This window comes from Mercenaria mercenaria, chromosome 1, assembly GCF_021730395.1.
Source record: "Mercenaria mercenaria strain notata chromosome 1, MADL_Memer_1, whole genome shotgun sequence".
In the NCBI taxonomy this organism is placed as follows: Eukaryota; Metazoa; Mollusca; class Bivalvia; order Venerida; family Veneridae; genus Mercenaria; species Mercenaria mercenaria.
The window spans coordinates 102,301,279-102,328,072 of NC_069361.1; the positions used below are offsets into that span (position 1 = coordinate 102,301,279).

The 26,794-nt window shown below is 33.5% G+C and overlaps 1 protein-coding gene across 1 annotated transcript; it reads right to left on the bottom strand.

Moving 5' to 3' along the window:
* Positions 1 to 1,337: 1,337 nt before the first annotated feature.
* Positions 1,338 to 20,801, bottom strand: LOC123563912 (uncharacterized). Its single transcript, XM_045357068.2, has 18 exons — positions 20,699 to 20,801; positions 17,588 to 17,787; positions 16,664 to 16,759; positions 16,452 to 16,542; positions 15,388 to 15,478; positions 15,092 to 15,170; positions 13,792 to 13,863; positions 13,060 to 13,202; positions 12,472 to 12,518; positions 9,292 to 9,400; positions 8,459 to 8,608; positions 7,622 to 7,760; positions 6,297 to 6,413; positions 5,342 to 5,394; positions 4,377 to 4,505; positions 3,307 to 3,358; positions 2,718 to 2,800; positions 1,338 to 2,220 (listed from the first exon to the last, which is right to left on the bottom strand). Exons 1-18 carry the CDS (start codon positions 20,799 to 20,801, stop codon positions 2,169 to 2,171), a joined length of 1,806 nt encoding a protein of 601 aa, XP_045213003.2. The 3' UTR covers positions 1,338 to 2,168.
* Between the last annotated feature and the right edge of the window lie 5,993 nt (positions 20,802 to 26,794).

The following is a 26,794-nucleotide window of genomic DNA, read 5'->3' on the forward strand; positions in this document are numbered from 1 at the left end:
ATTGCAACAAGTATAAACATCAACCAACTTCAGAGGGTTTCATAAATTGTCGTGTAGAGCTTTTAAAACTTTATTTCGTTCATCAGTTTTACAAGCAATACATTGCAACAAGTTTAAACATCAACCAACTTGAAAGGGCTTCATAAATTGTTGTGCAGAGCTTTTAAAACTTCATTGTATTCATCATTTTAACAAGCAATACGTTACAACATGTATTAATATCAACCAATTTAAGAAGGGTTCATCAATTGTTATGCAGAGCTTTTAAAACTTCATTGTATTCATCATTTTAACAAGCAGTACGTTACAACATGTATTAATATCAACCAATTTAAGAAGGCTTCATCAATTGTTATGCAGAGCTTTTAAAACATAATTCTATTTATCATTTTAACAAGCAATATATTACAACATGTATTAATACCAACCAACTTAGAAAGCTTCATAAATTGTTGTGTAGGGCTTTTAAAACCTAATTTCGTTCATCATTTCAAAAGCAATACATTGAGACATGCATAAGCATCAACCAAATTCCTAAGGTTTTATAAACTGTTTTGTAGAGCTTTTAAAACCGAATTTCGTCCTCATTTTAAAAGCAATAAATTGCAACATTTAAAACATCAACCAACTTAAGAAGGATTCATCAACTGTTGTGTAAAGCTTTTAAAACATACTTCATTCATCATTTGAAAGAATACATTGCAATAAGTATACCAAACAACAAACTAAAGAAAGCTGTGTACAGCTTTTAAAACTTAAATTCATTCCTCATTTTAAAAGCAATACTTTGCAACATGCATACTCATCAACCAACTTTAAAAGGTTTCATAAACTGTTGTGTAGTGCTTTTAAAACTTAATTTCGTTCATCAGTTTTAAAAGCAATATATTGCAACATGTAAAAACATCAACCAACTTCAGAGGGTTTCATAAATTGTTGTGTAGAGCTTTTAAAACTTAATTTCGTTCATCAGTTTTACAAGCAATACATTGCAACAAGTATAAACATCAACCAACTTCAGAGGGTTTCATAAATTGTTGTGTAGAGCTTTTAAAACTTAATTTCGTTCATCACTTTTAAAAACAATACATTGCAACAAGTATAAACATCAACAAACTTCTGAGGGTTTCATAAATTGTTGTGTAGAGCTTTTAAAAGCTAATTGTTATTATCATTTTGCATGCGAAACATTGCAACATTTATAAATATCAATGATGTCATTTTTCACCGTTTTAAGCACATCAAATAGAAACAGTTCTCAATTTCCACCAACTTCATACTTATTGTGTATTGTTTTACTAATTATTTTGCGAAAAGAGAAAGGATCGCCGAAAGTTTTTAAGACATTAGAATATTTTGAAAACAATACATTGCAAGTATTTTTTGTGTAATATTACAAAATTCTGACACCAAAGAAAGAAGACTTATTCTGACATCTTTAAATACCTGCCTTTCAAAGACGTTTTACAATTACTCCAAACTCTTCTAACTTGATACAATTCAACATATTTAACATCAATGACTCCAAAGAATACTTCAAAATCTGTTATATCAAGTGTTCAAGGCAAAATATTTATTGAAAATTAATTACACACATATATAAGAACATTGCAATGTTTCAAAATGCATCAAAATAATGAAGGCCACTGTGCTTATTTGGACAAAAATAAACTACTTCCTACACTCGAAAAATATTGATCATTCGACTATTAAAATTTTACAAAAAACTACATATCTTAATACCTTCTTGATATAAATCTTAAAGTTTGATCTATTATAAAGCATTCAAGCTGAAAACACAAGCCATATTTTGCAAATATAAAAATAAAAATAAAACCATTCTAGATGTGCTATTAACAAAAAAAACAAAACAAAAAAAAAAAAACATTCAGTATCTACCAAAAAACAGAATGCTTCATATATGTTGTATAATAATTTGGAACATACATTTAAATTTTGAAAACAATTCCAACTCATTCAGGTTTGAAAATAATACAAAACATCAACTTCCACCAACTTTATATGGTTTCATAAACTTTTGTGTAATACCTTCAAAACAGTTTCATGACACACTTAATTTATAAATGGAATACATTGTATTCATACATTTTAAGTCAAAGTCCCCATATTTCACAGCCAGGAAAGTGGTTTCTAGATCCATGTTGATTTTAAGAAATTATGTACTTGTTGTCAGGGTTTCCATCTGGACAAGGGATATATCTGTGAAACGAAGATGAAAGGTCAGTTAGATAGTATGTACAATTTCATGCAAAAAATGTAATACCAGTTCTTGAAATATTTTTACTCTACAGAACAGAATAAGAAAGTGTTTGAAATAACTATCAGACGAATTAAACTGACTAGCTTTCGGTCAACAAAATACTTTGTCTCATCATAAAGATTTTAATAGTTTTGGCAGATTTAATATGTGCGTGTATCCAACAGGTTGGTCGTTTAGACGAAATTCACTGTCTTAGAAGGCTGGACTTTGATGGTTTATAACTGCGAATATATTCTGATCCCTACAAAATGTGTAGGTAATGTCATACTACGCTTTCTGCCCATTGAACACGCTTCACTGTTTATGTAGGTAGAATATTTTCATAAGGCTATTAACGAAATTAACTGTAAATAAAAATACAGTGTTAAATGCAAATTTTAAAGTGATATACTCTTATTTTTCAGATACCATAATCATTATATATGAATCAACTTACTCAATGTTGATTTTGACCTGTCCAAGGGGTCGTCTCTCGCAGCAGCAGTCCGGCGAAGGTGTACTACTCGGAATCATAGTTGACTAGAGAAATGAAAAGATTGTATTATTTTTTTGGTTGGGTTTAACGTCGCACCGGCACAATTATGGGTCTTTTGGCGACGTTCCAGCTTTGATGGTGGAGGAAGACCCCAGGTGCCCTTCCATGCATTATTTCATCACGAGCGGGCACCTGGGTAGAACCACCGACCTTCCGTAAGCCAGCTGGATGGCTTCCTCACATGAAGAATTCAACACCCCGAGTGAGGCTCGAACCCACATGGATGAGGGGATGTTGTATTATCTAATTATCTTTCTGTTGTTGTTTTTTTTATGATAATGATGTTTGATCGTAATGCAGCAAGTGTCTACATAAGTGAAAAAATTCTATATGAGAAAATATAAAGAAATAAATCTTAAAACAATTGTAGAAATTACATATATTATAATGACATACCTATATTTTAATGATATCAATTATAAACGAAGTTTATTTTCATATATGTTAAAGGTCAATATTTTTTAAAAACAACGTATCTACTGAAACTTACACTGGATGGAGTTACTTCTGTTGTTGTGGTTGTGGTTGATTGTTTTGCGCCACTGAAAATAGATAAGTACATATTGAAGATGAAAAAGATACATAGACAGTAATTATAGTAGATTCACTACAAAGTGGCACAAATTTATTTTATATGAACACAAATTTCAGACAAGATAATAATGTTTTCATTCTTATCATTCTTTTCCGGAAACTTTCTTTTCTTTTTTTTAATTTTCTGAAAGGCAGGGTTTTAGCTTAAAAACAATAACAAAAAAACTGTAATCTCTAGTTTTAAATGAAACAGATTTTCAAAAATAAAAATAAAATTGCAAATACGTCACGTGCATATAATAATAACTATTTTTTGTTAATTCTTGTTACCGGTATTTTGGATAGACATTCAAATTTATGTCTGGACCAATAAGTAGAGTATGTAAAGTTTTGATTTGTTATATATATGTCTTTCACATCTTTAATGTCGTTATATAATGTTCTCAAAAAGGAAGCCACTTGTATGCCAGTGACAGTCTGTTAACTATTTTCCATATTTTGACTACCTAATAACTTTTTTGTGTCATTTTCAAGTTTTGCCGCTGTAACTATTTGTCCAATTATCCGATAATAATAAACATAAAAATCCGATTTTACATCTGATTCACTGCTTGTCATACATGTTAATAAACAGAAATGAGAGAAAATTTTCGAAAAACACTGAACAAAGCCAACACAGGTATCCCCGCCCATTCAAAACGCAAAACTTACGGTGTCCAAATGAAATACACCTGCAGTTTTTTATGTAACAGTTACGACTTCTGCTTCCGAGTTAACTCATGAGTCAAACCTGTCTTTCATATACATTTATAAATACTGGTCTTCAACGCACCTGCTTATGATCGTTGACGAAAAGTTAAATCTGAACCCAGCAAAATTTCAGTCATAAACGGTAGTGATCATCCTTATTTTTACCACACAGTATTGGTAAGAAATCAGATATGCACTTTCATTGCTGGGCATGCCTATTCATTCATCATTTTTTTGTGATTACGTAAATAACATAAAAAAAATCTATTTATTTACGGTGATGTGGGTGTCGAGCTTGTTGTCGAACTTGTGGTGCTAGTTGTAGAACTCGTGGTGCTGCTCGTGGTGCTTGTTGTTGAGCTCGTCGTGGTGCTTGTTGTAACGGATGTTGTTGAGGTTGTGGATCTGTAATAAAAGGGCAAACTTGTACCAGAACTATCAATTGAATTCCTAGAAGAAAATATTTCAATGACGTCCTAGAAACTTTGGAGGATTCTTTAAGGCAAGCATGTAAATGAGTTAATCTGGAGCGGTTTCACTGAAACAAACCTGCCCCAGATTCAACTCGTGGGTGGTTCAGTTCATTAATGAAACACTGCTATATACAGAGTCATCTTGGACAGTGAAAACTGAAGCAGGCAAATCTTTTTTTACTGTGGCAAAACGTCTGGGAGATTTCACATTGTTAAAATCTGCTCTCGAGTCAAGTCGAGTTCAATGAAGCAAATCTGCTATCGAGTTACTTCCAGCGGTGGTGGTGGGGATGGAAGATGGGATGGATTAGAGGTCACTGAGGCAAATCTGATATTAAGTAAACCCTGGAAGGGTTCATTGAGGCTTATATTCTGCGAAGGTTATGTTCATTGAGACAAATCTGATCCACAATCAAGATGCATGGTATCAAAAGGGCAAACTTACTTCTGAACCAATTTGGGGGAAATTAAAGTAACCCAATTTACCTCGAAGTCAGCGCGGAATGTTTTCATAGAGGCCAGTCTGTCCCAGTGTTGTAAATTTTTGACGGATTAACAGACGCAACACGAAACCGGATCATTCTGAAAACTATTTGTTCACCAAAACAAAACTTGCAAATAGATGTTCAAAGACAACATTTGTAGGCTGTCTATATTCCCTTGTTTTCATTTAAAAATGCTGTTACATGTTTACTTTACAGCTGTCAAATATCTATGGGGAAAAAAACCTAGTCAAAGCAGTTGTGCTTAGAAATTTAGAACACTCACGTGGTCGTAGTAGTCGATCCTAAGTTGTATTCACAGCTAGAGTAGCGACAACCCTGTCAGTAAAAATATGAAAAATCTGGTGAAAATAAAGTTTGGTTTAGGTTAAAGCTTTGCTAACCATTTTGACTGAAACATATCGTTGGATTAGTAAGATATATAAGTATGTTAACGTTTGCCTGTTTGTCATCCGAACAGTTTATTTCTATGTATGAAAACTTATAAAGTGCATGCATTTCAATATCTATGTCTGGTTCAAAGTACTTTCTCTTTATGATGTACAATAACAGATTAAATCTCACTTTATGAAAATGACTCTTTCTTTTCTTTTATTTTACAATACTGTTTGTTATGATTCCAAAACACTATCACTGGGTTTATTAAGAGGTCAAGAAAATTCTGTACCGAATAGTTCTGCAGAAAAAATTAGATATAAACTGTTTGCAAATAAACAATAAAATTCTTTTCCGATATAGAGCAATTATTAACAATATGAGCCGCACCATGAGAAATCCAACATAGTGCATTTGCTACCAGCATGGATCAGACCAGCCTGTGCATCCGCGCAGTCTGGTCAGGATCCATGCTGTTTGCTTTCACAGCCTATTGCAATTAGAGAAACCGTTCGCGAACAGCATGGATCCCGACCAGACTGCGCGGATGCGCATGTTGGTCTGGATCCATGCTGGTCGCAAATGCACTATGTTCTCTGACTCATGGTGCGCTCAATTATATGATGTATAGGGAACTTTAGCTTATGTTTAAGGAAACAGGTCTAGGATTAAGATCTTCACTTTTATTCAGGTGTTTCAGAGATGCTGGTAAAAAGTTCTTTCACATTTTATCACTTATTACCATATTTTCTATTGTTTTGGAGATTTTAGGAATATTAATAAAAGACAAATCACCCAGTCGTCCAAGGATGTCTGAAAAGATCTTAAATAATAAACAATCTTACCAGATTATTTGCTGCATCACAAACAGTTTTGTCAGCAAAAATAATGCTCTGGTCGCACGAGCTGCTGACCAAACATTTTGCATCTTCATAGCAGGTTGTGCCCGGAACTGTGTTTCCCTGAAATAGATCATACACATTATATTGGGACTGCTGAAGACTGAAACTGACTATATATAATATTTAGTATACAAGTTGTTCCTCAAATGGACGGATAGCTCAGTGGTTTGCACACTGGCCTTCCAATCCTGAGGTCGGGGGTTCGATCCCCGGCAGCTACTCGGGAATTTTCAGAAACGCTTTTCAGTGTTTCCCCACCCAACTAGAGGTGTACTGGTCAGGAACCCAGGCAATCCTTGCGTGTATCAGTGCTATACATTGGGCACGTTAAAGCACCAGGCTGTCTATTGGCAACGAACTAGGCTAAGTTAGCCGGACAAGCCTGTATCTGATTTCTCTGTAGGGGCTTTGTCTCACTCTGTCCCTCTGGTCAGATCGCTCTGTGTCTGTACTAGTAGAGGATGAATTATGCGTTGCATTTGAACTGTGTAAAGCGCCTTTGAACGTGAAATTGATCATGAAAAGGGCGATATATAAATCAATTATATTAATAATAATAATGTACATCAGGTTTCATTTGAACTGGATGGAGTAAAATGCTTTCCATCTCCTTGGTCGGTCTGAACAAGTAAAAGGCATGATGAGGAGAAAGCTGCGACTTGGCCGATAGAAACCTCCATCCACCAGAGACTGTAGAGAGGCATTGAGGACAAGTTTCATCGCGGCTACTGGTCTGACAGTGTAGTCGCGAACGAGAAGAAGAAGATTTGAATTGGATGAAAACTGATAGAGGAGCTGAGTACACGTGACAGTTTGGCGGACATAGAATGACAGACGGACGGACAGTTCGACACTGGGGTGGGGTGGGGGGGGGGGGGGGATAGGAGGGCATAAAACCTTCCAACTGCGACAACGTATCATCCGTTGTCAATTTAATTAAACTGCGTGCGTTATTAAAGATTTTTGAACTGTTTATCCGTATGTGCTGACTGTCCATGCTGTACGGAACATGCACTAATAAGTTGACTAATTTGTTTACTCTTAGAATACCAATGTTACTATCGCCATTTTGATATATGAGTGAAGCATTTATCACTCGTTCCCACTCATTAGTTTATCTAAAAAAGGTGTTCGTTACTTGAAGAAAAAATAAGAATACAATTCTGATTAACCCAAACTGTAAGGCAAATACTTTGCATAACTGAAAATATTATGTAGCATACATACACACTTGAGAGAGAGATGGAGAGAGAGAGAGAGAGACTTACCGAGCAAACGGTTACTCCACTTCCATATATGATTGAACATTGGGCGTCTTGGTCGTAAACATCGCCTAACGTCTGGGTAGATTTCAAGAAGCTTTCAAAATCAAATCCCGCCTCTTGCGTTATTAGACAATTCGATCCGCTTAAAATAAGGGAAAAATAGTGTGACGGGAGTCATTTATTTTATCCTTCTTATTCTAGTTTAACAAAAAATCTGTTTAAAGAAATTTTTATTTTAAAACTTTCAAAGTCCTGAATGCTAGTTTTCTATCATCTGGACTTACATAAGAATTTACCTATAATAACCAGCAAGAACCAGCATTGCAATGTTTGCCATCCACTTATATATCAGTAAGTATAAAAACAACTATTCTAATGTTTACTTGGTTGAGAAAGATTTTCTCTATACCAAATTTCTTCAATTTCGGATAACATATCCGTGTGAGCAAAGAATAAAAATGCCGTAGTCTCATCGTGGAATATTTTGTATCGTTTGCTTTTCACGGAAAAAATGAAACTGATATTTATATACTGCAGACATGAAACAGTGCTTTCTACTTTAGCAGTCTAGGGCACGTGTCATGTTCTAATATTACTTCAGCCTAAAATAATTCATGAGTTTCTGTTTCGGACAATCCGACCCTACATTGAGAGTTTTTATCACTTCTTTTTTGACATGCAGTTTCAGTTGAAAGACTATATCAAAGCACACATTCAGCAGTAGAAATATATTACTAAATTAGAGAAAACGGTAGTTTAGAGTATTCGCGAAAATCGGTATTCTAGAAAACATCGTCAAAAAGCGGTATTTAGAGTTACAGTTTAAACTGTTTTACTTACAAGCCATCGATGATTGTTTTAAGTTCAGCCTCTTTTTCAGTGCTGAAGCTCCATATATCCAATTTGTTACCGCTCGGTACAGGAAAACTAGGATTATCCCTGGCCATAACTGTGTAGATGTCCGATCCAAACAAATAATTCATTCCGAATCTAGTTTAAAGGGAATGAAATTACAATGAAAGATAGTACAAGAAATCATGGGACATAAATGCGCAAAAATGTACATCATATAATTATCATTACTTTATAAAAAGCTGTGCTGATTAAGTTACTATCATAATAATGAAAACAATTATTTATTGCCTGTGATAGTCTGTGATTTATTTCCTTTTTTAAAAAATAATTTTGTGGAAACAGAAGGAAATATCATAATAATTGTATAAGACATTCTATAAGTTCAACATTCTAGAGAGCAGATCTGAGTTATAAGTTAAACATTCTAGACAGCAGATCTGAGTTATAAGTTCAACATTCTAGACAGTAGATCTGAGTTATAAGTTCAACATTCTAGACAGCAGATCTGAGTTATAAGTTCAACATTCTAGACAGCAGATCTGAGTTATAAGTTCAACATACGTAGTGATCCGTTACTTCCTCTATCGATCATTTATGAGTTATTTTAACGTAACCCATGAGTACTGTATAAGGATTATAATTCTATATTAATACAGAAGATTTTTAGGCTTACGACGTCTTTCAATGGTTCCCCTTTACTATTTATGCCAGGAAACAATATATATCAAATGTAACTAATAAATCGTTAACTATTAACCCGTTTTCAATAGAAGTTGCCCGGCTGTACGAAATATGTTTAACAAAAAAAAAACACTCACCCTAAACCAATAGCCTGAGTAACGACCTTTCTATAGAACGGTCCACTGACCTCGGCCAGAGATACTGAACTCCCGGGGTCCCCGGAACATATTGTACCGGTGGCAACAGCTGCAGAAAAAATGTTTATGACAACTCACATGTATGAATATCATTCAATATGTATACTATGCTTATCGAATTTTTTATGTTGATAAGACAACCTTTCGAAAATAGGAGCAACCTTTTATGGCCAAGTAATGACGCTGGTTGCCCCTACTGAGGGATAAAACAGTACATAAAACTGCATTATATTCTGCATATATCTTAAACATGTTATGGAGAAATGACAAAGGCAGTGAGTGATTTGAGACAACGATATAGTCTGTGTGAAAGAAATATTATATCATCCTAATAAGAATATTATAGTTATAAAAGAAAGCTATGGATTCTATTGTCAAATGATGAATCGCTGTCGAAGAAAGATAGTGTCTATGGAAGAACGATGAAGACTTTTAAGAAAAATAATACAATGGCTATTGAAGATTCTCTCTATGGAGGAACGGTGTAGTCTTTATGGAAGAAAATTATAGGCACTATCGGAGAAAGAAAGTCTCTTTGAAAGAACGGTGTAGTCTTTATGGAAGAAATATCGTAGCCGCTCTCGGAGAAAGAATGTTGTAGAATCATCGGAGGAAGACAGGCTCCTTGAAAGAATGGTGTAGTCTTTACGGAAGAATATCATAGTCGCTATCGGAGAAAGATAGTCTCTTTGAAAGAATGGTGTAGTCTCTACGGAAGAATATCATAGAGTCTATCGGAGGAAGACAGGCTCTTTGAAAGAATGGTGTAGTCTTTACGGAAAAATATCATAGTCGCTATCGGAGAAAAATAGGCTCTTTACAAGAATGGTGAAATCTCTACGGAAGAATATCATAGAATCTATCGGAGGAAGACAGGCTCCTTGAAAGAATGGTGAAATCTCTACGGAAGAATATCATAGTCGCTATCGGAGAAAGATAGGCTCTTTACAAGAATGGTGAAATCTCTACGGAAGAATATCATAGTCGCTATCGGAGAAAGATAGGCTCTTTACAAGAATGGTGAAATCTCTACGGAAGAATATCATAGTCGCTATCGGAGAAAAGCAGGCTCTTTACAAGAATGGTGAAATCTCTACGGAAGAATATCATAGTCGCTATCGGAGAAAGATAGTCTCTTTGAAAGAACCATGTAATATTTACGGAAAAATATTATAGACGCTATCGGAGAAAGAAAGTCACTTTGAATGAAAGTATAGTCTTTTTGGAACAACTTATAGCTACTATCGGGGAAAAATAGTACCTTTGAAAGCTTACAGAAGAATATTATATTCGCCATCGGGAAAGAATGGTGTAGTCTTTACGGAAGAATACTATTGTCGCTACCGGAGAAAGAAAGTTATTTTGTCTCTATGGAACAATATTACAGTCACTATTGGAGAAAAATAGTGTCTGTGGAAGAATAATATAGTCTCTTTGAAAGAATGATATAGTCACAATTGGAGCATGATAAAACTCTGTATGAGGAATAATGTAATTGTCTCTATTGATATAATAGTTTTAACCTTTAATATGCCTTTTGCCTTTGCGACCAATGCAGACCAAGACCAGTCTGCATATCCGTGCAGGCTGAACATGGTCTGCACTGTTCGCTATTCAGTCAATAAATTTTCATTGAAAACCCCTTTGAATATAATGTGGTACTGCTCAAGTTGAACGACGGACCAGTCCATTTTAGAAATTTTGCAGGATGAAGATTAAAAGGATATTGGACATTGGTGACACCGTATTGACATGAATGTTGCAAACAGCCTCTGTATAAAGATGACGTTGAGTTAAATATGTAACACTGACTTGGATTGGCAAACACGGTGATTCAGATAACAGCCTAGTAAACAGATAGGGTTTAATTTTGTTGCGTTATAAAACTTCTATAAAATTTTGAGAAACGCTAACTTCTGACAAGAGTAAAATACGATAGTGACTTTCATAAATAGACGCAAAAAATGATTTTAAAAAGACGGTTAGGTTCAAAGAGTATGTTGGTATGGTATCGACTTAACAGTAATTGCTGTTTTCTTTGTAAATACAGGAAGTGGATTTCAACTTCTAAAAGAGAAATATAAAGTTTTATGACAGAATGATACAGTGCCTAACAAAGAATAATGTCTCATGACTGAATGATATAGTGCCTAACAAAGAATAATGTCTCATGACAGAATGATATAGTGCCTAACAAAGAATAATGTCTCAAGACAGAATGATATAGTGCCTAACAAAGAATAATCCTAACAAAGAATAATGTCTCATGACAGAATGATATAGTGCCTAACAAAGAATAATGTCTCATGACAGAATGATATAGTGCCTAACAAAGAATAATGTCTCAAGACAGAATGATATAGTGCCTAACAAAGAATAATGTCTCATGACAGAATGATATAGTGCCTAACAAAGAATAATATCTCATGACAGAATGATATACTAGCAAAGAAAAATACAGTCCCATGACAGAATGATATAGTTTCCAATAAAGGCCAAGAGCTGTCACTATAAGTGACAAATGCCCCCGAAGCGGGACAAGAATGCTACAGTTTCTGCGCAAAACAATCATGGATGCGCAGGTTGGTCTGGATCCTTGCTGGTCGAAAATGTACTATGTTGGTTTTCTCACGGCGCGGTTCAATTAGGATTTCTACATGAGAATAAAATAGTCTCATGATATAATTGTACAGTTCTTCGAGACAATAATATATAGTTTCAAGACAGAATGTAGTTTCTACAGGAGAATGTTACAGTCTTATGATAGAATGATATAGTTTTTACAAGAGAAAAATAAAGCCTCGCGCAGTCTTGTCAGGACCCATGCTGATCGCTTTCAAAGCCTATTGCAATCAGAGAAACTGTTAGCGAACAGCATCTGCGCAGTCTGGTCAGGATCCATGCTGTTCGCTAACAGTTTCTCTGATTGCAATAGGCTTTGAAAGCGATCAGCATGGACCCTGACCAAACTGCGCGGATGCGCAGGCTGGTCTGGATCCATGCTGGTCGCAAAGCCACTATGTTGGTTTTCTCATGGCACGGCTCAAATATAGCAGGGTAAGGGTTAAAGAGAATGGTATTTACACAACAGAATAATCTACTTAGGTTTTGCAGACTCACCTTGTTTTTGACTTCCTGAACCGGAGCTTGTTCTTGCAATGTCTGACCTAAATATAAAACGTACATTTTAACATATGCATAGTTGCCCTGAATTCTGTCCCAATGCCTCTTTGATTCCGTATTATCATTAAGGAATTTGGCATTTTCGAGCTTCAAGTAGCTCAATGGGCACAAAACTTTTCATAAAGACCGGAAGATGCCGGAAGATTCCGGAAGATGCCGGATCGCACACGGAGAAAAATGCCACTTTATGTCCATTGCTAACTTTTTTTAGCCGAGACGTTTTTTTTTTTTTTTTGTAATTCAGCTTTTCAACACTATTTCAATTACACACATAATTTTAATCCTCATTGAGACATTGAGAATGACTTCGTGCTAGTGCCTACTGATAACGTCCCATACCAAATGATATGTGTTATATAAATGAAGTACATTTTGTCAACACTCACTCGAAAATCGAACTCACTAAATGGACATGCTGCTACATTGTAATGTAATATCATTATGAAATGTTACATATAGTTTGATTTTTTTCCATATTTCATTTCCATTATTATCAATAGCTGATGTCATTCATTACTTACTTACCTGGTGATAACAACTGCATGGTCATAATCGGGTAGGTCGCTACCAATCTTAGCTTGTAGTATCGCTGTGACATCTGTTAATGCTCCATCTTGAACCAGGTACGGATCTACGAAATTGTCTGAATACCATGCTGTGGTAGTTTTCTGTATATTCGCAGAAACGATTCATTTATTACTTTCAAAATGATCATGCATGTCATTTTTAAACGGACTCTAAACTCTCCCCCACCTTTCCCGTCACGATCTAAGATGACAAAGTCAATAGCGCAGGCTGGTAATGGCGGAGAAGACGTATGGCACTACCGAACTTTTACCGGTAGGATAATAAGGTTTTGTACTTGTACTAAAAAGAACTGTTAACCCGCCATTTGCTTTTCTTTCAAATATCTAATACATTTCTGAAAGTACTTTTGCTTTTATCATGCATACATTTAGCTAAACATATTAACTAGTAACAATAAATAAAAAAAATATGGAATATTGTTGTTATTTAACCACAACAACGTTTTTGCATGTTCGTAAATTCTAGAAGGTGGTGTATTTTGTGACTTTTTTTTAGAAATGGTTTGCTGTAGCCTGCTAAATCTTTTATTCAACCTGAGTGAATGATTTGATTTTAAATTTGTAAGCTAAAGCACTACACCATGAGATTTAATATTTCATTATTGTTTTCATAACCTTATTTCAAAGTACGAGAAATGACAATTCGGCTCAACAGAAATAACAAACTTACCTTGGTATCGCCACCACCTGAATAGTGTATCCTGATATTTACAGTGTCTAGTAACTTGAACGTCAGATCAACCTAAAACGAGCAGATTTGTGTTTTATACTTCTTTGCGTTACAAACACACGTGAGTATAAAGGGACTCAAGTGCCAACAAAATAAACGAATGAAAAAGAGAGACATTTTGGCCTCCAACATTTATAATAAGGAGTGCCAGAATGTGACAATATATGCCGTTCATGTAAATGTAACAGTAAAATATTTCTGTATTCTAACACAACCAGCGAATAACCTACAAACATGCTCGGATTATTCTGCAATAAACCACTCGCGTGCAATGATGTCAGCCGATCCAGGTGCGTAGCACGGTCGTAAAAAGTAGTTACCGTTTTTTACTAACACTGTTGATACAAGTATGTCGTGTTAGAATTGAAATAACAAGTTCCCAAGTGTGATTTAACGTAGAATAACACTAGTTTTTCGTTCTTATGCGAAACAATATAGGCCTTCGTGATATATTCTTACACTAAGAACTCAAAACACTGGTTATTCCACGATAAACCACACTTAGGAACTTATTATTTTATTTAAAATTTGAAAGTAAGTCCAAACGATGACATATTCAATTCTAACAACAAGGTTAAAAAGTTCGCTGTAACTTTGAATTGACATCTGACCTCTAACTGTGACATTGACCTTAAACCTAAGGGACCTTGTTCTTGCAAATGACACTCTTGCCTCTTAATGGTGATAATATCAAAACTACTCCATGCATGAAGAAGAAATACACTGGACAAAGCGATTTTTGTATCTGACCTTTGGCCTCAGAATGTGACATTGACCTTGCACCTTGGCATCTTGCTTTTACATCTGACACACATTTGTGTCAAGTTTCATCAAAATCCCACATATGCCCGTACAAAATCTGTTGATGCCGCCCGACTGCCAGCCGGTCAAACAGGTGTATAAAAATATGGCAAATGATCCATGTTCTTCATTTATATTCAGAAAATTTTCTTCTTCTTTTTTTGTATTTGCTAAAACAATGCCAGAATTTCTAACTTGTATCGCCAATCTTATAAGAGGGCCCTGTATTTCCCAATCTCAGTAGTCCTGTTTTTTCCTATCTCAGCAGTCTTGTTTTACCTGTCTCATCAGTGCTGAATTATTAGCAATTCAATCCGGTTGGCGGTACATAAAAGGATAAAGGCACGCCGTTGGTTTGAATTATTTTTGGGATTGAGACAATCACAAGATATTAGTTAGATTTTTTTTTTCAAATAACTTTTCATAAAGCGCAACTTACATCTCTGATCAAAGACTTTTTGTAAGTATCCAACCATACAGCTGTATTAGCATTGTTGAGGCCAAGGCGGCTTTTATGACTGAAGAAAAAACAAAACCCAAATATTTAATAACACATAAGGAGAAGACTTATCTAAATAACGGACACATAAAATAAACACGTTACTTTAATGAGGTTTTAAGTTTGAAAAAAATATCGACTAAGTTGACCAACTTTTAACAATTTACAATAAAAAAATAATGAGACTGTAGAGTAAGAATGTATTCCAACATTAGCTTTGGAGTTTTCATACTTACTATACGAAGACATCTGGAGCAGTCCATACAACGAGCTCAACTATGTTATCAGTACCAACTACCGGTAATTCCCGCTTTGAACGGTGCTCAACTGTAAAATATTAACACTAATTCTTATTGATGGTAGAATGAATATACAATAGCCAGAAAACTTTCATGAAAGTTTTGGAAATTTTCGAGCAAAATACTTCTCGTCAAAATTGATTTAAATTTCTTGATCTTATTGACAAGTTTTTGTGAAAATATTATCTTGTTATCGAGGAAAAAAATGACAAAAAATGCCATCTACTGCACATAAAGATAATCTGATCGAAGAACTTGTCGCGAAAACTTTTAGTTTCATGAAAATAAAAGTTTCCAGAAAATGAATCTTTTTGCGAAAGTAAAGATTGTCTTTTTATCCTTAGGCAGAAATACATGTAGGAGATTCAGAACTTTTTCGATATCTCAGAAAGAAATACAAAAAAGAATCGATCAAAAAAAAAAACAAAAAAAAACAACCCCCCCCCCCCCCAAAAAAAAAAACAAAAAAAAAACAACAACAACAACAAAAAAACAACAACATGAAAACATTGTTTTTTTTCACGCAAAATGGACAAGTTTTGCGAAAATAACTTGTTATCGAGAGCAGCACTAGGCGCTAACAAATTTTCTATCCTATAGTTGTTGTGTGCAAAAATGCACCACAATAGGTTTAAATTTTTCGTTTACAATAATATATCAAATAACATCCCTATTTCATCATCTTATAATCATAATTATGATAAATTATCATTATTATCATCAATAATAATATTACTACAAGTTATAATATCATATTTTGTTTCAATTTTACGAATCTTAGAAGCTGTTTTTCAATTTATGGAAACAATCCGTTGACAAATTAACATATTCCTGAACAGATTGTTTTTGAAAATACATGTCAGGGTTAGTTTTGTTTTATTTCTGTAATGAAATTCCATTCTGGACCTTCAAAAGGAATCATCAATTTTAATCGAATGATTTTAAGATTTCCTTCATTAGCCTTTGAAAGAAATCAGAATTTTGAAACGGACTATATTTACCTAAACTGATCTCCCTTCTGAACCTGTGTATATTGCGTTTTCCCGAGGCTTGCAGGGTATATTGGTAACCGTTATGATTTATTTGTCCGTACTGAAATTAAAAAGAAAATACAGCCTACACTGGTATGCCTTTTGAAGTCTAAATTATGTTTTTATGAATCAGATTTCAATAATTCTCAGCAACAGAATGAAAACGATTTTGAGTTACTTACAATATTGGCCGGAGCGGCTGGGTCCGGTCTGTGTAGAACAAAATGCGCTCGAGTATCCGATCTGACATCTTGGTTGTTGTGATAGAATGCAAAATCCTGAAAAAACAGCAATAACAACACTTAAGAGAAAGTAGGGACAGTTTAAATCAATCTGACTAAAGTACTTGATCTTCTAAACGAAGATTTGAGAACGACCCATTCACATTCGTCTTCTGTATATTTTGGATTTCCATTATTGCAATTTTTATGTTATCCAATCAGGCGACTTGTTCGATTGTCAAAGAGTAAGAAAAATATGCAGTTATTCCAGGACTGGAACCCTGGACCCCTCGCTTACAAAGCAAGTGGCCTACCGACTGAGCTAACCGGCTATCTGATACATTACATCATAAGAATTGTAAATATCAAAAGTCAATGCTAGAGGTAGATTTGCAAGATGTTGTAAGCTAGGCTCTGATTGGCTAGTGAAAGGGCCGTCAGAACGAGGCAATGAATAGGTCGTTTTCAGATCCTATGCGTAGCGTAATAGGAGATGTACTTTAGTCAGATTGAGTTTAAATATGCATTAGACTAAACTTAAATTTACATAACAATGGTACGTAGCTCCCATTAGGGACATTATTTATCTTCTCGAAAAGTCCGCATTTTAGCCTACCTTAGCCAAGTAATAATGTATACAGGCATGGGAATACCTTTGGTAGAACAAGCCTGCCAGATCATTGAATAACTTTACACTGGCTAAGCTTTAACCGTTGAAATGAGTACGTTGGAGTCTGCAGCTAGCTTTTTAGTCGTGTAAACGTCAATTTCTATACACATTTTTAAAACAGTTCAAAATTACTGAAATTTTCATATTTTTCTCTCTCTCTTGTTTGTTACCTATTTTTCTTGCTTTTCATAGCAACTATCTTTTTTAAAACGAACCTTTTCGTTGTCATCCCTCATGAGGTCATCAGGCATGTACTTTGATAGTTTAAATAAGGAAGGACTCATCGCGCCCGTCATCGCATCATCACGTGACAAATCAAAGTACAGTGGCTCCCCCTCGTAATAGAACCATATTGAGTATTTGTCTGGAAACACTTCATAATCGTTACCAGGGGACTGTTCAACCAGTACTATATCTGAAACAATATAATAACATCAACAATGAGCTGGAAGTAGGCATGCGAAATGATATCATCATTGTGGTTTCGAGATTTCGATTTTCACCATCGTAGTTTCGTGTTTTTACCATCGGGATTTCGAATTTCGCCATCGTTATTTCGACTTTCATCTTAGTATTTACGTGATTTCGACTTTCGAGGTATCGTATTTCGGAATAAAAATCTCGATTGTCCAAACAGAACACCATTATAAGTAAACATTGAAAACAAAGTTACTCAGTGAACAAGTTAAAGCCATACACGATTTAAGATAGTAAAATAGCTGTACTTAAAGACTAATCACGACCTACTATTCCCTACATACTTTCTGGGAATACTGTCATTATACAGCTGTGAACAATTTGAGCCGCGCCATGAAAAAAAACACAACATAGTGGCTTTCGACCAGCATGGATCCAGACCAGCCTGCGCATCCGTGCAGTCTGGTCAGGATTAATGTTGTTCGCTAACAGTTTCTTTAATTGCAATAGCATTTGAAAGCGACCAGCAGGCTGGTCTGAATACATGCTGGTCGCAAAGCCACTATGTTGGTTTGTTCATGGCGCGGCTCATTTAAAGCTCTTCTTTGGTTATCATATTCTCTCAAATCCATCTGCTGATACTTCCTAAAGATTTTATTAAGAAAATTTGTTACAGTATGCTTATAAATATGATGTTTTGAAGGCACAGTGAAAAAACATCTATTACAAAAAAGAATTAGGCATATATCAAGTGCAATTTGGTACATTTATTATCAATTTGTACTTGTAAAACAGAAAAAAACAGCCATACTTCTCAATTTCTATACCATTCATGTATCATAACTGAATTATTACTGCGTACATTGGTGCAACACCGTATGTAATAAAGTATTTAATAATTCTGATTGTAATAAACAATACGAAAATTGAATTCATTTTCGTGACCTGTAAGTTGTGTATGAAAATAGTGTGCATAAAATAAAGCGTGCATATGTAAACAAAAATTCGCAGGAGGGATTTCTGGCAACATATTAAAAGGAAACGGCCAACATCAGAGGCAGACATTCTGTGATGTCGCTCTTTTTTCACAAAATGCTTCTCGAATATGTTCTCTTCCGTATATATATGAGTAAAGCAGTTATTGATTATGTAGAGTTTTTTAAAGATGAAAGTAATTTGAATGTTGATAACTCTACAGTTTAAAGAATTAAATGTACCAATATAACCGTTAGAAGTTATAAGAAAGCATAAATAAATAAATAAATAAATAAATAATGAGCCAATAGACGTTCGTATCTGCGTGTGTAAAAATATTAAGTACTGAAATTTATTACATGATTTCCAGTGAATTCAAGAGTTTTTAAAGAGAAATATATCTGTTAAATGTACAGCGAACAATATCAAATATCTTTCATATGGAACTTAAAAAAACTGCAACACATAAAACGAATAAATGTTCGCATTACATGTCAGATGAACTCTTACCCTGCTAAATTATAATAAACTTGGCCATCTTTCAGTTTGGACAGTACCATTTACTGTTAAAAGGAGTGATCACCAAAAAGATACTGACTGAATGGCGATCAGTGCAGAGCTAGATCAGACTGCACGGATTTGCAGGCTGATCATGATCTACACTGGTCGCAAAGGCAGAATTAATCGTGACCAACATGATATGTGTTAAACATTTTTAAGTCATGAACAAGGACGATGACACGTTCACTCTTTGCCTCGCCTCCCGTGAAAATATTGCATCTGTTGTTCCCTCGCCGAAAAATATTTCAATTCGATGTACTGAAACTATGCACTGTAACATCTAAAGACGTTATTGTGTAACAGAGAAATCTTGAAAAGATTACCAGTTACATTTTCTTCTTCTAATAAGATCAATTTCGCTATACTTTTTTATCCTTTTAAGTTACAAATACTGGCAGAAAAATTTGTTGAATGAAAATTCTTCCGATTAAAAAACTAGTTGAATTAATTATGCTACAAACACGTTACAGATTTGTTCTTTTATCTGCATACATCATTTTACATTAAATCTGTAAAAGTAACTCATCGAAGGAGTTACATATGTATTGAAATGAGAGCCGAGTTACCGATTTTGTTTAAAGAAATATCTTGAATAGCGGAAAATATGATTTTCAATGTATGCTTTTGTACTTACGAGAACTGTCCTGTAGCACACTTTTCAATTTGCAAATATGTATCATTGTTTATTTCATCTACATTTACGGGGATACTCCTAACAATCAATTTCTAATCATAACTGAGAGGTAATTATTTCCGGAAAACAACATTATCAGATTTTTTTTTGGTTTTTTTTTTTTTTGTTTTTTGTTTTTTTTTTCATTTCTCTGTAAAATTATTCATACAACTTGAGAATCTATATCAGTTTTTATACATAAGAGGTTTTACGCCTGACAAAAGTCTTTTTAGATGTACACAAACCTGACAAAAGTCTTTTTAGATGTACACAAACCTGTACAAAAAACCATCATATTTTTATATGTACTTTAGTTTATATGTTTTTACAACGATAGGATTAAGAAGTACGTCATAAGACATGCACTTTGCCACTCTTTTGTAGAACACAATATGATGCTAACACAGTTTTCAAAATAAAGCTGCCGTTAGTTTTTATATATGAGCCGCGCATTGAGAAAACCAACATAGTGCATTTGCGACCAGCATGAACCATCCGCGCAGTCTGGTCAGGATAAATCTGTTCGCTAACGGTTTCTCTAATCGTAATAGGCTTTGAAAGCGAACATCATGGATCCTGACCAGATTGCGCGGATGCGCGGTCGCAAACGCACTATGTTTGTTTTCTCATGGTGTGGCTCAATTATTTTCTCAAGCTGTTCATATAATAAGTAATGGTCACCAAAATAACAGATATTTACCTGGCTCCGAGTTCCCTACAAGTGGGTAGTAATCACTCTGTCCTTTGCACACATATATAAATAAAATGTTAATAAATAATGGTACAATAAAATGCCGTTCCATTTAGACTTTTTTCCCGAAACTGACAGCTTTATGAAACAGTCTGTATACTGATCATGAATTGTACGAAGTGAAAGGTTCCTGTTGTGAAGCGTTCTCTAACTGTGAATAAAACTGAAAATGCGTCGTAAATTTATGTGTGATTTAATTAAAACACGTCATTAATTAATTTTCATTACGCAAATATTGGAATTTGTTTTTATGACAAAAATGATGTAATTAATATTCAAGTAATTGATTTAGTGATAAATATTTATTTGAAAACAAATTAATTGACCAAAGGCAAACTAAAATATGTCGTAGGAACTGTTATCTTTCAATATCTGTTTAATTACACACGAACTCCCCGAAGGAAATTCATACACGTACATGCGTCTCAACTGAATTGTAGACAATACGATAATTTTAAAAATAATTTTAAAATGAAATGCGAAAGAAATACAAATACTAACTAAAGTTTCAATGAAAGGTTTTAATTTGAAAATTAATGATAGTATGGTCTTTCCCAAACATAACTACTTCTCTTAGAGAATCTGAGTTTTTGAAAATGTCCGCACGAGCGGAAAAAATATTCGAAAGAAAAAAGTGTTTTGATTGGGCGGCCAGTCAGTAACAGCAAAAGGGTTTTAAACACTTCTTTTGCCTAAAAAGCTATTTTTGAGTTTCCCCCGTACAAAGAACTGTATATTAAAAAAAATGTTATTCATGTTAATATACATTTTCAGAAATTTTATTTAAAAAAATTAAAACCACCAAGTTTGTATATAGATAGAAAGATAACTTTATTACTTTCATATAGGCTACAAAACCCATGATGACATACAATTTACATAATACAAGATATAGCGAAACAGTGGTGAACATTTTACAATGTAAAATATCTTTTTAGATTGGAATTAAAAATACCGTTACGGAGAAGGTCAGAAATAACTATGAGAAAATTCTGTCCTCTGACATTTTCAGTAATGATAATATGCGTAACACTATTTAAATATCAAGATGTTGTAAACGTTTTTGTTGTTGTTATTGTTTTCACTAAATACTGGACTACTTTCCAACATGTACTGCAAAATATAAATGCATAAATTTACTCGTTTGTTACTTGTTAAAAATGATTTGAACTCGTGGCAATAAACACTCCTAGATATTTCTGACATTATCAAAGTTCTGTTATACTTTCTTGAGAAATAGAAATTTGTTATCGGTATATAATATGCACATTTACATACATGAAAAAACAAAACTACCACATATTACACCTGTCTATACAGTTATATCTGTGACACATATCAATATATAGCACAGTATATAATTAAAAATATTATGTAGAAAATAACATTCAAAATTCTACATATGTCTGTACATATAATTATGTCACATATATAATATAATAAAATATGTTATGCAACTAGAAACAGAACGGAACGAAACAAAACAGAAAAGTTAACCTTACACGAAAGCAGACAAAAGACGAAGGTTAACTGAGTGAGTTTCATTCCTACGAGATAGTACAATTCCAAGTGTGTGTTGTTGTTTATTTTTCAGAATTTTTAGTCAGAATTTTTGGTAACTCTTACCGAAAACCGAAAACGTAAGAGTTTCCTTAATATACGCAAAAATAGATACTTAAAACAAAAGTCATTCTAGATGTTTCTATGAAGATGAAAGCAAAAATGTTTTAAAAATTATATGCTCTACAAAATTGTTTTTCTAATTTCAAATGCTTTATATATGAATTTTTCTAAATTTCTTACAATATTTTGATATTCTGAATTTAAAAGTTCTATGAATTTGAACATATTCGGTCTGTGCCAGTATTTTTTGGTATGAATTGTTTTCTTAAGTCCTTATATATTTGACACTCTATTACAAAATGGTATTCGTCTTCAAGTGTTTGACATACAAAACATTTTCTCTCATCTATAGGTATGCTAACTGGTCTAGACCATCTTCCGGCCTCAATCTGTAGCCTATGAGAAGAAACTCGTAATCGCGTAATTGATTGACAAAATTTATTAGTATTGAAACAACTAAGATACGGTTGAAATCTAAAAGACGAAATATGTCTGTACAATAAAGCTCTACTTGAGTTATTTAATCTTGAATTCCAGTTCTGAATAAACTGGTCACTTAGGCGTTGTTTAACTAAACACAAGAACATATCTAAATTTCCCACACCTTGAAATATCTATGCATCAACAAAACCCAAAGAACACAGTAAATCTTTAATTAAAGAACACCAGTTACGTACATTGTTTCGTTCAAAATCATCCTTTAACAAGTTATATGTCATATAAACACACTTATTGTGATTAAGTTGTAGTATTTTTAACCAGTATTTTATAACATTATTCATATGAACTGTTCTAAAAGAGACACGACCTAATTCACCATTTATAAAATCATTTTGTGTACATTTTTTAACGCCTAAAATTTTCTTACAAAATTGCATGTGTACTCTTTCAACTGACGGATCATTTACAAAACCACAAACTTCACGACAATAATTCAATATTGGTGATACCAGCTTATCAAATAGGTCCAATTTGTGTTTAGGCGACATGTAGGTAAATTTATATAAATACTTATTTAACTTGAATACAGTTTTTTGTGCTTGACCTGAAAGCGTATTTGGCGCTGTGCTTAGTGGGCCACCAGAAGTAAATACAATTCCTAAATAACAAAATTTGCTAACGATTTCTATAGGATGTCCATTATATAAAAACTCCGTATTTCTAGAAATAATTCCACCTTTTCTAAAAATCATTACTTTTGTCTTTTCAACGTTGTCCTTAAGTTTCCAAGTCTCACAATAATTATGTAATAGGTTAATATTATTCTGTAACTCCTCTGCTGAATTTGCAAATACCACTATATCATCTGCGTAAAGCAATAAAAATATTTTAAACATACTCACATCTATACCACTAGCATCACTATTTAAATATATATCTTCTAAGTCGTTAATAAACATGGAAAATAAAAAGGGAGATAAACATTCCCCTTGTCTGACGCCTAACATGCAAGAATATTCTTCACTTAACTTATTACAATGTTTAACTCTAGATTTTACTGATGTATAGATAGATTTAACTATGTCTAAAATTTTACCTCTTAAACCTAATTGTATTAATTTGTACCATAAATTTTCCCCTACGACATAATCAAAGGCCTTAGTGTAGTCCACAAATAATGTGTAGAGTTGTTTCCCCTGATTTAGAACATGTGAAATTAAACCATTTAATACAAAAATGTTATCTACAGTACTCATTTTTTATCTAAAACCCGCTTGCGCTTCAATATAAACGTTATACTTTTCCGCCCAAGCTTTCAATCTGTTATTTATTAATCGAGTAAAAAGTTTTGCAATATAGCTTAACAAGCTTAACCACGATAATTTTCTACATTTTTTATGCAATGGTATAACATACCCTTCTGACCATCGTTCAGGAAAATAACCAATTTCAAATATTTTGTTAAACAAAGTATACAATACAAGTACTAGAATATGCTTGCCGTGCATACAAAAATTCATTGATCATTAAATCTGGTCCGCCACTTCTGTTAGTTTTTAATTCTTTAATTGCCCCATTTATCTCATCTAAGGAAATTTGACAATTCGATTCCTGAAACATTATCTAAAACTCATTTTTTTTTCATAACGATTCATAAATTGGATAACGTCTTCATCTGGACAGAAAAATCTATCATTTCGATTATTTACAATTTTGAAATACTGCTCAAAAGCCAACAATGGTATATTTGATTGTTTAATCCGGTAGACTCTTTTAACATTTTCCAATATAAACGCGCATTTTTATATCCCGCATTCAACAGCTCATTTGTTTTTTCTTTATCAAAATTATATCTACATTATATTATACCATGTATTTGTATATCATGTTGTTATACCATGTAATTTTCATGTGTGTAACCTGAATATAAAGGTATCTGTCTGTCTGTCTGTCTGCTAAACCTGATCTCTTAAAATATGGATCCCTTGTGTGGACAGCGTTATTTCTATTCTCTGGAAAGTAATAAGAATATTAGATTTTCAAACCAATTCACTTATAGACTTGTAAATTTGGATACCCTTATTTCTTTTTTGACTAAATGAACACGTTGTTCTGTAAGAACAAGTACTTTGATGTTATCATTTTACATAAATGTATTATATTTATAAGTGGCATACAATTAAAAAAAAACATAACTACAATGAACAATGTATATATTGATATGCGCCAGGTGCAGGCTGCATTTTTCAGTGCTCTCAAATATTGATAGTTTTCTGACATTTATACTTGGTTCAGAATTCTGAAAATTGGATATTATTTTGTCGTGATTGGAGTGTTGTAAATTTAATGTGAATCATAATTGTGATTTTGAAGATATTTTGATTTTTTAAAAAAATCATTATTGCAATTAAATTGCCAAACTTTCATATTTTATTTTTTTTATTTTTTTATTCAAATATATTCCACTGGGCTATAAGCCCACGGTGGCACACATATACATAATATAAACGAACAGTGGTGATATACAATATATATGGGGAAAGTAAGACAAACATAATTTTCACAAATATATAAAAACGTTACAAAACAGAAAGTTGTATACCAAAAAAAAAAAACAAATCTATGACATCATATAGATTCAAGATTCAAAGGTTATTTCTTGTAACGTATACATAAAGTATCTTGTTACAGACAGATGTATTAACAAATACAACGTGACACATTCAAATAACACGCACACGTACGCACGCACGCACGCGCGCGCGCGCACACACACACACACACACACACACACACACACACACACATATATACACAAGCGTACACATAGTTACACTCGCACACAAAAACATAAAAATACATATAAATGTTATTGATTATTGCATAGAGAAACTAAGTATGTTCGTTAATATCTTAAATAGATAGGATGAACTAAAGAACTGCATTGTAATCTAACATTTGCACTGGCTCTAAACTGGCATTACTATAAATGAAGCAAACATTGTCATTAATCATATAATCTCCTATGATTTGAAACGGCACGAACTGAGTTTAATGAAATACAATTAAGAGTTACATTACAGTATTTAACACGCACGTATAATATCCTTTAAGATGATAAATAATCGTAGCCTGCAGATACGGGCAAAAGGATGTAGTAAATCTGCATTGAAATACAAAGTATATACTATAGTGTCAATAGGGTAAACTAAACATATGATAATTTGAACTTGCAATACTACATGGAGCATATAGATATAACTTGTGATATGTAGGTATAATTCTACAGACAAATAATCTTTCATAGATACAAACAATTAAGCTGCTTATTTCTTTATACATAACATTAAGCATACAGAACTGAACCCATAACGTTTACAATCGCTACGCGATGCATTAAAGCGTATAACAACACACTGGCCACATCATAAGCCTTACCGTACGTTAGCAAGGCTTAAGGTACAAACATAGACTATTAACTATACTGTAGGCCTCTGTGACAGCAAACCTTGTCGAAACGAAATACAAGGTTTGCTGAATAGGCCTAATAATAAACGAAATGAAGTACAAGACCATATAAATGCTGAGGTAATGTCTTGCATAAAGAAATCAGCGCGTACAAAATTCTAATTTATGTCAAACAGTATGAACATACATAACACAACCGCAGTAGAAAACATACATCTGATTCAATAGCATACAACGAGTAATAACGGTTCACAGACATAGCTTTCAATACAAAATAGTGCAATGGCTCTGGGAACAACTGGTACACCGCACTTAAATACTGAAATTGGCGCAATTATAGCGCTAGTTAATATGATTACTATGTAATAAGTTATGAATGCATGGGGTGATTTAAAAATACCGTATCACCCGTGGTAAGTTCTTACAAAATATTATAATATAGTCACATTATGTTCAAACATGTCTATGTATTTACAACAATCATATTCTGACGTAAAGCAAAAGCATGATATA

Coding starts and splice junctions, on each gene's coding strand:
- LOC123563912 (XM_045357068.2), bottom strand. CDS start 20,801: ATGGAACGGCATTTTATTGTACCATTATTTATTAACATTTTATTTATA. Junction 17,788..20,698: donor TGTAGGGAACTCGGAGCCAG/GTAAATATCTGT, acceptor ATATTGTTTCAG/ATATAGTACTGGTTGAACAG. Junction 9,401..12,471: donor TTCAGGAAGTCAAAAACAAG/GTGAGTCTGCAA, acceptor TTTTTTCTGCAG/CTGTTGCCACCGGTACAATA.